General features: G+C 43.3%; 1 protein-coding gene across 3 annotated transcripts in view; it reads right to left on the bottom strand.

The window, feature by feature from the left end:
- LOC112219718 (band 4.1-like protein 4) overlaps nucleotides 1-14,876 on the bottom strand; it is a 91,755-nt gene that overhangs the window by 49,757 nt on the left and 27,122 nt on the right. For 2 of the 3 annotated variants that reach the window (XM_024381245.2, XM_024381243.2), the window contains exon 3: nucleotides 5,655-5,759. The exons of the other annotated variant lie outside the window; for it this stretch is intronic. In XM_024381245.2, the coding sequence (XP_024237013.2) occupies nucleotides 5,655-5,759 (105 nt within the window). The remainder of the gene's footprint in view (nucleotides 1-5,654; nucleotides 5,760-14,876) is intronic. 3 annotated transcript variants of the gene reach the window in all.

The raw sequence follows: 14,876 nt of genomic DNA on the forward strand, positions 1-14,876 counted from the left end.
GCTGCTATTGGGGCTCTGGCAAAATGCTCACCAAAGTATTCATACCCCTTGACTTATTCCACATTTGTTGTTACAGCCTGAATTCTAAATGGATTAAAGAGATGTTTTTCTCACCTGTCTACACGCAATACCTCATAATGACAAAGTGAAAACATGTTTAGAATTTTTTAGGAAATGTATTGGAAATAAAATATAGAAATATATCATTTTACATAAGTATTCACATCCCTGAGTCAATACTTTGTAGAAGCACCTTTGGCAGCAATTACACCTGTGAGTCTTTATGGGTAAGTCTCTAAGAGCTTTCCACACCTGGATTGTGCAACATTTGCCTATTACTATTTTACAATTTTTTCAAGCTCTGTCAAATTGGAGTAGTACACAGTGTTGAATGAGATCTTCAGTTTCTTGGTAATTTCCCACATGGGATAGCCTTCATTTCTCAGAACATGAATAGACTGACGAGTTTCAGAAAAAAGTTATTTGTTTCTGGCCATTTTGAGCCTGTAATCGAACTCATAAATGCTGAAAAGTACAGTCAATAACACAATAGAAAAATCTATGTACAGTGTGTGCAAATGTAGAAGAGTAGGGAGGTAGGGCAATAAATAGGCCATAGAGTCCGAAATAATAACAATTTTGCATTAACACTGGAGTGATAAATGTGAAGATGATGATGTGCAAGTAGAGATACTGGGGTGCAAAAGAGCAAGAAGATAAATAGCAATATGGGGAGAAGGTAGTTGGGTGTGCTATTTACAGATTGGCTGTGTACAAGTACAGTCATTGATAAGCTGCTCTGACAGCTGATGCTTAAAATTAGAGAGGGAGATAAGACTCCAGCTTCAGTGATTTTTGCAATTCGTTTCAGTCATTGGCAGCAGAGAACTGGAAGGAAAGGAGGCCAAAGGAAGTGGCTTTGGGGATGACCAGTGCAATATACCTGCTGGAGCGTGTGCTATGGGTGGGTGTTGCTATGGTGAACAGTGAGCTGAGATAAGGTGGGGTTTTACCTAGCAAAGATTTATAGATGACCTGGAGCCAGTGGGTTTGGCGATGAATATGTAGCGAGAGCCAGCCAGCGAGAGCATACAGGTCGCAGTGGTGGGTAGTATATGGGGCTTTGGTGACAAAACGGATGGCACTGTGATAGAATACATCCAGTTTGCTGAGTAGTGTTGGAGGCTATTTTGCAAATTACATTGCCGAAGTCAAGGAACGGTAGGCTGGTCAGTTCTACGAGGGGATGTTTGGCAGCATGAGTGAAGGAGTGAAAATATATACAGTGGGGAGAACAAGTATTTGATAACCTGCAAAATCGGCAGTGTTTCCTACTTACAAAGCATGTAGAGGTCTTTCATTTTAATCATAGGTACACTTCAACTGTGAGAGACGGAATCTAGAAAATCACATTGTATGATTTTTAAGTAATTAATTTGCATTATTGCATGACATAAGTATTTGATACATCAGAAAAGCAGAACTTAATATTTGGTACAGAAACCTTTGTTTGCAATTACAGAGATCATACGTTTCCTGTAGACGGGCTTGATACTGATGTCTCTGAATGGAGAGAGACCCGGCGCTCGGCATAAACATTTTACTAGACACAACTTTTACTTGTATTGTCTTGATAAATTATTGAATTGAAAGGCATCAGTCAATATGGGGAGGGAACTCGTGTTGTATACGGGACATCATACAGGAAGGTATGACCACTCTGACATGTTTGCCAAGGTAGCCCCATTACCACCAGACAAAATGCCGATAGGCACAGTGTCTGTATCGTCTGGGAATGAAAGGTGCACGTTGTTATATTAGCAGAACACTATTCTATGGCATTATGTAAAAGGTTGTTTAAACTACATGGACCTGTTACTACATTTGAATGTTATCAGAACACTTAGTTTAGAACAGGGATCATCAACTAGATTCAGCATATTTTTTTATTGAGTTAAAAATCACTTGGAGATGATTACCTGGTGTTTTTAAAGTCTTTCATATTTGGGGAACCCTGGTATTGAAATATCTACATAAATTCTATATTACTCTGTAGGCTACTGACCCAGTCAAACCACACACTCAAGCAAACTCACGTTTGGCTTCTGTCATGGCCACCAGAATGTCTTGAGGAGCAAGCCAAAAAAATTGGGCCAAATCAGCAGGGGCAGTTCCCCATTAACCCTAACCTTAACCACACTGCTAACCCAAAATCCTAACCATAACCTTAAATATGTAACCTTTTTCTGATCTAGACCATTTTGACTTTGCAGCTGGCCCATCTAGCGGAAATCTGCCTCTAGGGCAAGATTCATGACAATAAACGTCAACCTGCTACAGTATCTATGTTGGTATGTCCTTTACGACTCCAGAGGGTAGGAATGATGTGAATGTGCATGCTGATGCAAACACGCCCTTGGGCCAAATATTACCCAAGCACAGGGAGGATAATAATGTGTATACATTGATAATACATTTTCTATAAAACAGACTGTAAAAGTTCTGTAAGATCCAATAAGATTATTTTCTACAGAATTATTAATGAACTTATCTCCAAAAAAAACAAGGTTGGCAAAAATTCTAAATCCGATCCCCCGGTCAAACATAGTTGAACATCAACTCAGCGTTAGAGATTTATCATCTCTAATTATCTCAACAGGATACTGGTTGTCAGACAAACTCAAATCTGTTGTAGATAAACTGGAAAAACACAACACTAAGAAAAACAAGGGTGAAGGTGGAAAACGAGAGAGAAAGAGAGCGACGGGGTAGATAGAGGGGTGAGGCATAGAGAGAAAGAGAGTGACGGGGTAGATAGAGGGGTGAGGCATAGAGAGAAAGAGAGTGACGGGGTAGATAGAGGGGTGAGGCATAGAGAGAAAGAAGAGGAGGGGAAAGAGGGGTAGTGATGGAGAGGAGATAGAGGGGAAAGAGAGGGGCATGATGGAGAGAAAGAGAGAGGAGGGGAAAGAGAGGGGTAGTGATGGAGAGAAAGAGAGAGGAGGGGAAAGAGAGGGGTAGTGATGGAGAGAAAGAGAGAGGAGGGGAAAGAGAGGGGTAGTGATGGAGAGAAAGAGAGAGGAGGGGAAAGAGAGGGGTAGTGATGGAGAGAAAGAGAGAGGAGGGGAAAGAGAGGGGTAGTGATGGAGAGAAAGAGAGAGGAGGGGAAAGAGAGGGGTAGTGATGGAGAGAAAGAGAGAGGAGGGGAAAGAGAGGGGTAGTGATGGAGAGAAAGAGAGAGGAGGGGAAAGAGAGGGGTAGTGATGGAGAGAAAGAGAGAGGAGGGGAAAGAGAGGGGTAGTGATAGAGAGAAAGAGAGAGGAGGGGAAAGAGAGGGGTAGTGATGGAGAGAAAGAGAGAGGAGGGGAAAGAGAGGGGTAGTGATGGAGAGAAAGAGAGAGGAGGGGAAAGAGGGGTAGTGATGGAGAGAAAGAGAGAGGAGGGGAAAGAGAGGGGTAGTGATGAGAGGAGGGGAAAGAGGGGTAGTGATGGAGAGAAAGAGAGAGGAGGGGAAAGAGAGGGGTAGTGATGGAGAGAAAGAGAGAGGAGGGGAAAGAGAGGGGTAGTGATGGAGAGAAAAGAGAGGAGGGGAAAGGAGGGGTAGTGATAGGAGAAGAGAGGGGAAAGAGAGGGGTAGTGATGGAGAGAAAGAGAGAGGAGGGGAAAGAGAGGGGTAGTGATGGAGAGAAAGAAGAGGAGGGGAAAGAGAGGGGTAGTGATGGAGAGAAAGAGAGAGGAGGGGAAAGAGAGGGGTAGTGATGGAGAGAAAGAGAGAGGAGGGGAAAGAGAGGGGTAGTGATGGAGAGAGAGGAGAAAGAGAGAGGAGGGGAAAGAGAGGGGTAGTGATGGAGAGAAAGAGAGAGGAGGGGAAAGAGAGGGGTAGTGATGGAGAGAAAGAGAGAGGAGGGGAAAGAGAGGGGTAGTGATGGAGAGAAAGAGAGAGGAGGGGAAAGAGAGGGGTAGGATAGAGAGAAAGAGATGGAGGGGAAAAGAGGGGTAGTGATAGAGAGAAAGAGAGAGGAGGGGAAAGAGAGGGGTAGTGATAGAGAGGAGAGGTAGTGAAAGAGAGAAAGAGAGGAGGGGAAAGAGGGGTAGTGATGGAGAGAAAGAGAGAGGAGGGGAAAGAGAGGGGTAGTGATAGAGAGAAAGAGAGAGGAGGGGAAAGAGAGGGGTAGTGATGGAGAGAAAGAGAGAGGAGGGGAAAGAGAGGGGTAGTGATGGAGAGAAAGAGAGAGGAGGGGAAAGAGGGGTAGTGATGGAGAGAAAGAGAGAGGAGGGGAAAGAGAGGGGTAGGATGGAGAGAAAAAGAGAGGAGGGGAAAGAGGGGTAGTGATGGAGAGAAAGAGAGAGGAGGGGAAAGAGAGGGGTAGTGATGGAGAGAAAGAGAGAGGGGGGGAAAGAGAGGGGTAGTGATAGAGAGAAAGAGAGAGGAGGGGAAAGAGAGGGGTAGTGATAGAGAGAAAGAGAGAGGAAAACAAACTGAGCTATGTGGGTTAAAGGTAGACTCAGCGATATGACTTAGATGCAGAAATTAAACAGCATAGTGGGTCAATTTCCACAACAACGTAGAGTGTTGAAGTACGAGGCTCAACTTATCTGCTGTTTAGTTGCCCTGGCTACCACGCTGTGAACAGCGTGAAGCGCACACGTGTGCAGATACTGTGTGTGACTATGTGAGACCGTCTTGTATCTTTCATATCTGCGGTTCTGCTCGTGGCAACGTAATTTGTCTACCTTTTAAGCAGGGACATTAGCAGTAAAACAATGTATCTCTCTTTTTCAAACAAGAATACTCTCTTGTACTGGGTGTGTGCTTATAGTGCATGCATGTCAGGTCATACATTAGATAAGTCAAACAGAGACAGTGATGCTGGTGTTCCAACATTTTCAGTCTCCTTTTACTGTTTTTCTTTCACTTAAACATAGCTTTTGAGTCTTGACACATGTACAGAGACATGCTTTCATCCTGCGCAGGTCTGACAATAAATCAGGGCTTGGCCGACAGCCCCCAGAAGGCATTGCACAGGATACCGCCCATCCATGTGAGCGAGAGAGCTGGGGGACGTTGGGAGATTATGTCTGTGTCCGAAACAGCACACTATAGTGCACTACTTTTGACCAGAGCCCTATGGGCCCTGGTCAAAAGCAGCGCACTACATAGGGAATAGGGTGCCTTCTGGGGACGCACACAGCCTATCATTGTGTTATTTTATGGCTCTGTACTCTGAGTGTGTGGAGCCCTGGGGCCCTGAATGAGTATTTACTACTCCTTTCCACCCCTACTCTACCCTGTCATGGCCTGGCCTGGCCTGGACCTGCGTGTGACGCACTGTGATGGCACCTTCTGCCAATATTCACAGAACTGTTGTTGTCTGGTCTTTTAAAGCATACTAACGCATACTATTTTCACTTTGACTGGGGCAAGCTGAAGCTACCCTTTTCAGATATCAATCCCAGACATCTGCCTCAGAGGGAAATACCCTTTCTAATCTCACCAGCCACTTCGATTAGTGTATATGAAGGAAGGTAATCTCCTCTCCGGTGCACTATTCATCATGTCATGCCAAATGCATAGCCTTCCCTGGTCTACAGTGAGAGTATACTGTACATCTGTATATGTATACATATGTTTATCTAAATCATTGGTGACTGACCGTCTGGTGGCTGCGGTCACAGTAGCGCAGCCCGAAGTAGTCTGTCTCTGCCAGGTTCACATGGTTGAACACAAAGTCCAGCACCACCGACCCCTTAGTGGACTTCTGTGTAACACAAGAGGTTAGGAATTAGTGTCTCAGTCACATTGAAATGTGTTGCCAAGCAAAGCCATTCTCAAGTAGATGTCAGTGTTTTTAATTGACAGAATATAAGATGGGTGACAGTCATATTATACTGTGGCTATTAATGCATTCTGAAGCAACATGTGAAGTATTCTGAAATACCATGGTGGACGTCTGTATGGACAGTCATTTTTTGAAGAATAAATAGTTTCAACAATATATGGCAAACAGCGGTGGTCACCAACCGGTCGACCACGTTTGACCACGTTCGACCACGTTCGACCACGTTCGACTGGTCCATCTCCAAGGCATTCCTAGTCGGTCACCAACCGGTCGACCACGTTCGACTGGTCCATCTCCAAGGCATTCCTAGTCGGTCACCAACCGGTCGACCACGTTCGACCAAGTTCGACTGGTCCATCTCCAAGGCATTCCTAGTCGGTCACCACCGGTCGACCACGTTCAACTGGTCCATCTCCAAGGCATTCCTAGTCGGTCACCAACCGGTCGACCACGTTCGACCAAGTTCGACTGGTCCATCTCCAAGGCATTCCTAGTCGGTCACCAACCGGTCGACCACGTTCAACTGGTCCATCTCCAAGGCATTCCTAGTCGGTCACCAACCGGTCGACCACGTTCGACTGGTCCATCTCCAAGGCATTCCTAGTCGGTCGACCACGTTCGACCACGGTCGACTGGTCCATCTCCAAGGCATTCCTAGTCGGTCACCAACCGGTCGACCACGTTCAACTGGTCCATCTCCAAGGCATTCCTAGTCGGTCACCAACCGGTCGACCACGTTCGACTGGTCCATCTCCAAGGCATTCCTAGTCGGTCACCAACCGGTCGACCACGTTCGACTGGTCCATCTCCAAGGCATTCCTAGTCGGTCACCAACCGGTCGACCACGTTCGACCACGTTCGACTGGTCCATCTCCAAGGCATTCCTAGTCGGTCACCAACCATTTCTGTAAAAAACCCAACCATAAAGCCATGCGTTCCTATTTTTTTTGTTTCGCGCTGTTAGGGGTAGGTGCACTTGATTCCGCAGCCCTAGCGCCGGGAAGGCAAAATGTTCCCATACATAACCAGTTAATGTGTCTGAAGGTCGAACTCCCAGAGAGAAAATCAAGTGCACCTATAGGCCTACCTTTGGCCAATCGGATAGCTCAGAACACCGTGTCTGCACAGTTTGCTCGCACTATAGACTGTAAAAATACTTTTTAAACCATGACTGTAGAGACTCAACGAATACAGCAAAAGTCTGCTGTTTTTATGTGTATGTTTTAAGTTGTTATTCAGCACTGTCAACACTTTGTTCAACACCATCATAAGCCACAAAATGCGGGTTCTCCCAGTTTCCACAAGCGACAACCAGCACTGCAGCTGCAATGAAGGAGTTTAAGTTTAAGTGTTCAGATCAGCTCGAGTTGTAATTATTAGCGGCTTCTGTCTTTTTTAATATCAGGGGATATTTCACATTCTCTGGTCAGAGGAGAAACATGAATTGGTGCATGAGATTCTGTCCCCTTTTCTCAGCGGAGGGAAGGAGGGTGGAGTAACAATGAGTCGGGTGAGAGGCAGCCATCAGTCCAGTAAAAAACAGATTTTGAAAAAAAAAAAAGCAAATGATCATGCTTACTTAGCTGTGCCTCACAAGTAATACAACAAATTATTACCAGTGTGATCATATACCTACATTTAAAAAATATAATTTCAAATCGGTCCGAGAAGAACCACATTGGCAGGGCAATTCAAGCAGAGCCAATATGCAGTGATAATGTATTGGGCCTATAGCCTGCTGCACAAACCTCATTGCTACAGAACTGTTTTTAATTGCTTAATGTTGCATAGGCTTACGTTTTTTAAGTCCTGTTTAAAAAAGATCTGAGCGGTAGATCTCGGCTTGCATTTTTGACTCAAAGTGATCTTGACTCAGACCACTGGCATACAGCATAGCACATATTTTATTCACTTCAGGATGAGGACATATAGTCTCTCTTTTAGCTTGCTGTGTCTGGATTTAGAAATAACATGAAGAGACTCTATAAGAGAGCAGACATATGTCTCCAGGGAAATATGAAGAGATAAATTATTACTTTGCTATGCGGTGAAAACAGCCTTACACTGCAATTTTACGCACCTCACCTCTTATTACCATTTCTCAGAGGCTTGCAAAAGTAATCTGCTAAAAGAAACAAACTTAGGACTCTGATTTTAGTATGAACCAGACAAACCCTTGTTACAGTAGAATTTCCATAACACCTATCCCACTGTTACAAGATAATTGCCATAAATCTATATCTCCTTCGTAGGATGAAGAAAAATCCTTGACCGCATCTTTAGCTCAGTCAGCACTTTTGCTTTCCCTTGTAGACACAGCATCAATCCAAATGTATCTACTGAGGATATAGTGTAAGTATATATTGCAATAGATAACCAATCATTTAATCAAACAAATCAATCCCAACTGGCCAAGCCTCAGCGAGGAGCAAAACCCAACCAAGCCCTCCTCTCTCACCTGCGTTCAGTTACATGTACATTCGGGGCTCCCGAGTGGCACAGCGGTCTAAGGTACTGCATCTCAGTGCAAGAGGCGTCACGACAGTCCCTGGTTTGAATCCAGGCTGCATCACATCCGGCCGTGATTGGGAGTCTCATAGGGCGGCACACAATTGGCCCAGCGTCATCCAGGTTTGGCCGGGGTAGGCCGTCATTGTAAATAATAATTTGTTCTTAACTGACTTGCCTAGTTAAATAAAAAATACAACTTTTTTTTACCTTGAGGGCAATTTGACTACATCCCAAGAGAGGAAATGTATTTCTACTATGGAGGCATCGATGCATAGCCTATGCCAGTAATGAAAGATGGAGGTTTACTCACAGTAAACATCATCTCAAGGTGAGTCAGAGGCTGAAACACATGACAAACACACTAACATTCCAACCCAACCAAGGGTTTCCTACCCTCCTCTTTTTCCGTTTTCCTTTTCAAAGTCAACACACACATGCATGCATGTACACACACACACTCAGTTCCTTGGGGTATGATTGAGAGAGCATTTCGGGTGGATCATTCACAGACCAGCAGTGTGTTTGCTTTGGGTTTGTGTGCGATTTGTTCTTTAGCAGGACACCAACATCCATCTTGGCTGGAGGACATCACTCTCTCTTTACCTAATTCTCTCTGTTTGCTCTTGACACAGAGAGGAGGAAACGGTGTGTGTGTGTGAGTGAGTGTGCATCAGAGTGTGTGTGTTTCTCTCTGAGATACAGTGGAGAGGACTGCTCTTCTTAACCACAAAGCACATTTTTGATGAATCACGTGGTGTACACTGACAAACAGTCAGTATGATTTACGCCCCCAAAGGCATGAGCACACAGACCGGCTGGTTAGAGACCAAACGTGACTGCCTAGAGCAGACTATGCCATTTTCAGCAGTAGGTTTACAATCAGCAGTGTGGGAAAACCTAGTGAATCTATATGGGTTTTTAGAAGTCACGGCTTACACTCCTATTAAGAATTCAAGAAGTTAAGAGCAGGTTGAGAGCTTCAAGTTCCTTGGTGCCCACATCACCAACAAACTAACATGGTCCAAGCACACCATGACAGTCATGAAGTGGTCACAACAAAACCTATTCCCCCTCAGGAGACTGAAAAGATTTGGCATGGGTCCTCAGATCCTCAAAAAGGTTCTACAGCTGCACCATCGAGAGCATTCTGACTGGTTGCATCACTGCCTGGTATGGCAACTATTCGGCCTCTGACCGTAAGGCACTACAGAGGGAAGTGCGAACAGCCCACTACATCACTGTGGCCAAGCTTCCTGCCATCCAGGACCTCTATACCGGGCGGTGTCAGTCATAGACTGTTCTCCCTGCTACCACACGGCAAGCTGTACCAGAGCGCCAAGTCTAGGTCCAAGAGGCTTCTAAACAGCTTCTACCCCCAAGCCATAAGACTCCTGAACATCTAGTCAAATGGCTACCCAGACGATTTGCATTGCCCCCCCCCCCATACCATTGCCACTCTCTGTTGTCATCTATGCATAGTCACTTTAATTAACTCTACCTACATACTACCTCAACTAACCGGCACCCCCTGTATATATTGTTATTTTACTGCTGCTCTTTAATGACTTGTTACTTTTATCTCTTATTCTTATCTGTATTTTTTGAAACTGCACTGTTGGTTAGGGGCTCGTAAGTAAGCATTTCACTGTACTGAATACTGTTGTATTTGGCGCATGTGACTAATAAAATTTGATTTGAAGTCCAAGAAGACCACATAGTATGTGATGAGTAGGTCCAAGTTCATTCCTAAGGCATCTAAAGTAGAGCACTTCCTCATGTTAACAGTTAATTACCTCTGTGATTCAAGACTCATCTGCATGTTTTCATTATCTTCTCAATCTGCAGGTGCACTCCCAGTGAATCACAAGTGGGCTGCCTGTGTCTGACACAGGAGACAGGCTCTCTCGCTCTCCTCTCTCTGATACCCTACTATATCTATTGCTCTCCTTCTCTCGCCCCACCTCTCCCTCTTTCAGAGATGTAAACTGGTGAGGGCCCAAAAAGGAGCAATATTTTTTTGCTGAGAAACTACATTTGATTTTTTACACATCTACCAATCGATGCCCTTCTTTGTGAGGCATTGAAAACCCTCCCTGGTCTTTGTGGTTGAATCTGTGTTTGAAATGCACTTCTTGATTGAGGGAACTTACAGATCATTGTGTGTGGGGTACAGAGTTGAGGTAGTTACTTAAAAATCATGTTAACCACTACTATTGAACATAGAATGGAGTCCATGCAACTTACTTGCTAATCACATTTCTACTCTGGAACTTATTTAGTCTTACCATAACATTCAGTACTCATTTCAGCTTTCATTTGTTTGATTCATTTCAAAAAATGTCTACAAACAAAATTCCACTTTGCCATTATGGGGTATTGTGTGTAGATCAGTGAGACAACATCTCAATTGAATCCATTGTAAATTCAGACTGTAACACAACAAATGTGGGAAAAGTCAAGGGGTGTGGATACTTTCTGAAGGCACTGAAGGCTCTCAGAGAAAGGCCTTGTGATACACTGTGTGTAATAGTTTTCATAAATAATTACATTTTAGAGGCTAATAAGGCTGGTGGAACCGTTCATAGATATTTATAGGAAGAACCCTCCAAAGATAACATCTTTCTTGATGTCTGCACACCCCAGCTCGCCATCATGGGCCCAGGGGCCGACTGGGACAAAAATTCATCCCTGGCATTTAGCCCACATCACCGTGCACTCACTGCACGCACCCCCCATAGTGCTCCTCTTTTTTAACCAGCTCATGTTTAAGACAAATACAACAAATAAAAGCACCACCGGAGATGCAGTTATAGTGGTAAATTGTCTCTCTTGCCTCCCTGTTGTGCAGTCTGTCGCTGCATTTTCTCTGCCTGTCTGTCTGTCTCTGATTCACCTTGTTCTCCTCTGCTGTCACTGTCTGTCATTCCTAAGTGCTATTGCATACAGTATAGAGCCAACAAATTAAGGAACTGGCAGTACATCCGTGTCTTTGTTTCCTTCCTAGCTCAAATGCACTCACCTATGAGCTGTCTGGTACCAGAAGACCATGGGTCCACACTACCTGTGCTGGGCCCAGCAACATCCTAGAGTAACACTTCATTTTAAGGTTCCATAATAAACCATTTATAAGGCATTTACAAACTGTTTGCTCACCACATATTATATCATTACTCCCATATTTTGCAAATGTTAGTAAGCTAGCTATTCACACATCACTGGTCAGCCAAATGCCCAATACAGACAATTATGACAACAGAAATTATGTTAGTAAGCTAGCTATTCACACATCACTGGTCAGCCAAATGCCCAATATAGACAATTATGACAACAGAAATTATGTTAGTAAGCTAGCTATTCACACATCACTGGTCAGCCAAATGCCCAATATAGACAATTATGACAACAGAAATAATGTTAGTAAGCTAGCTATTCACACATCACTGGTCAGCCAAATGCCCAATACAGACACCATAAAGAAAAGACTGACTCATGGGCAGCCAGCCGTATCCATACAATATACAGTACCAGTCAACAGTTTGGACACCTCAGTGTTTTTCTTTACTAATAGTGAAGACATCCAAACTATGAAATAACAGATATGGAATCATGTAGTAACCAAAAGTGTTGAACAAATCAAAAAATATTTTATATTTGAGATTCTTCAAAGTAGCCACCCTTTGCCTTGATGACAGCTTTGCACTCGCTTGGCATTCTCTCAAATAGCTTCATGAGGTAGTCACCTGGAATGCAGGTGTGCCTTGTTAAAAGTTCATTTGTGTTATTTATTTCCTTAATGTATTTGAGCCAATCAGTTGTGTTGTGACAAGGTAGGGGTGGTATATAGAAGATAGCCCTATTTTGTAAAATACCAAGTCCATAGTATGTCAAGAAAAGCTCAAATAAACAAAGAAATGACAGTCCATCATTACTTTAAGACATGAAGGTGTCACGGCCATTAAAAGAAGAGGACCAAGGTGCAGCGTGGTGAGCGTACATTTTCTCTTTATTTGGAAAATGATGCCGAACAAAACAATAAACACTACAAAACCAAACCGTGAAGCTAAAGGCTATGTGCCCTAAACAAAGTCAACTTCCCACAAACACAGGTGGGAAAAAGGGTACCTAAGTATTGTTCTCAGAGACAACGATAGACAGCTGTCCCTGATTGAGAACCCTACCCGGCCAAAACATAGAACTACACAACATAGAACACCCACCCAACTCACACCCTGACCTTTTTATGTCTCTATTTTGGTTTGGTCAGGGTGTGAGTTGGGTGGGTGTTCTATGTTGTGTAGTTCTATGTTTTGGCCGGAAGAGAAGGTCAGTCAATCCAGAAAATTTCAAGAACTTTGAAAGTTTCTCAAAGTGCAGTCGCAAAAACCATCAAGTGCTATCATGAGACTGGCTTTCATGAGGACCGCCACAGGAAAGGAAGACCCAGAGTTACCTCTGCTACAGAGGATTGGTTCATTAGAGTTACCAGCCTCAGAAATTGCAGCCCAAATAAATGCGTCACAGAGTTCAAGTAAAAGACATCTCAACATCAACTGTTCAGAGGAGATTACGTGAATCAGGCCTTCTTGGTCAAATTGCTGTAAAGAAACTAGAGGTCGACCGATTAGGATTTTTCAACACCGATACCGATTATTGGAGGACCAAAAAAAGCTGATACTGATTAATCGGATGATTTATATATATATATATTTGTAATAATGACAATTACAACAATACTGAATGAACAATGAACACTTATTTTAACTTAATATAATACAAAGAAAATCTATTTAGTCTCAAATAAATAATGAAACATGCTCAATTTGGTTTAGATAATGCAACATCACAGTGTTGGAGAAGAAAGTACGAGTGCAATATGTGCCATGTAAAAAAGCTAACGTTTAAGTTCCTTGCTCAGAACATGAGAACATATGAAAGCTGGTGGCTCAATATTCCCAGTTTTAGGTTATAGATATTATAAGAATAATGACGCATCAACTATTTCTCTCTATACCATTTGTATTTCATATACCTTTGACTATTGGATGTTTTTATAGGCACTTTAGTACTTTAATAGCCTAATCTCAGGAGTTTATAGGCTTGAAGTCATAAACAGCGCTGTGTTTCAAGCATTGCTAAGAGCTGCTGGCAAACGCAGTAAAGTTTGAATGCTTACGAGCCTGCTGCTGCCTACCACTGCTTAGTCAGACTGCTCTATCAAATATCAAATCATAGACTTCGTTATAATTTAAGAAACACAGAAATACAAGCCTTTGGTCATTAATATGGTCAAATCCGTAAACTATAATTTCGAAAAGAAAAACGGTTTATTCTTTCAGTGAAATACGGAACCGTTCCGTATTTTATCTAACAGATAGCATCCCTAAGTCTAAATATTGCTGTTATATTGCACAACCTTCAATGTTCTCATAATTATTTACAATTCTGGCAAATTAGTTCGCAATGAGGCAGGCGGCCCAAACTGTTGCATATACCCTAACTCTGCGTGCAATGAATGCAAGAGAATTGACACAATTTCCCTAGTTAAAATTGCCTGCTAACATGAATTTCTTTTAACTAAATAAGCAGGTTTAAAAAAATATACTTCTGTGTATTGATTTTAAGAAAGGCATTGATGTTTATGGTTAGGTACATTCGTGCAACGATTGTGCTTTTTTCGTGAATGCACTTTTGTTAAATCATCACCCGTTTGGCAAAGTAGGCTGTGATTCGCTGATAAATTAACAGGCACCATATTGATTATATGCAACGCAGGACAAGCAAGTTAACCTAGTAATAACATCAACCATGTGTAGTTAACTAGTGATTATGTGAAGATTGATTGTTTTTTATAAGATAAGTTTAATGCTAGCTAGCAACTTACCTTGGCTCCTTGCTGCACTCGCGTAACAGGTGGTCAGCCTGCCACGCAGTCTCCTCGTGGAGTGCAATGTAATCGGCCATAATCGGCGTCCAAAAATGCAGATTACCGATTGTTATGATAACTTGAAATCGGCCCTAATTAATCAGCCATGCCGATTAATCGGCCGACCTCTAAAAGAAACCACTACTAAAGGACACCAATAAGAAGACGACACTTGCTTGGGCCAAGAAACACGAGCAATGGACATGGTGGAAATATGTTTGTTGGTCTGATGAGTCAAAATGTTAGAGATTTTTGGTTCCAACCGCCGTGTCTTTGTGAGATGCAGAGTAGGTGAACGGATGATCTCTGCATGTGTGGTTCCCACCGTGAAGCATGGAGGAGGAGGTGTGATGGTTTGGGGGTGCTTTGCTGGTTACACGGTCTGGGATTTATTTAGAATTCAAGGCAAACTTAACCAGCATGGCTACCACAGCATTCTCCAGCTACACGCCATCCCATCTGGTTTGCGCTTAGTGGGACTATTATTTCCCTGCATCCAGGTGGAGACCTACTACCAGCAGGAACATGGAACACTCCATGTCTGTAAGTCATATTATTTCCCTGCATCCAGGTGGAGACCTACTACCAGCAGGAACATGGAA

This window comes from Oncorhynchus tshawytscha, linkage group LG20 (assembly GCF_018296145.1).
Source record: "Oncorhynchus tshawytscha isolate Ot180627B linkage group LG20, Otsh_v2.0, whole genome shotgun sequence".
Lineage (NCBI taxonomy): Eukaryota > Metazoa > Chordata > Actinopteri > Salmoniformes > Salmonidae > Oncorhynchus > Oncorhynchus tshawytscha.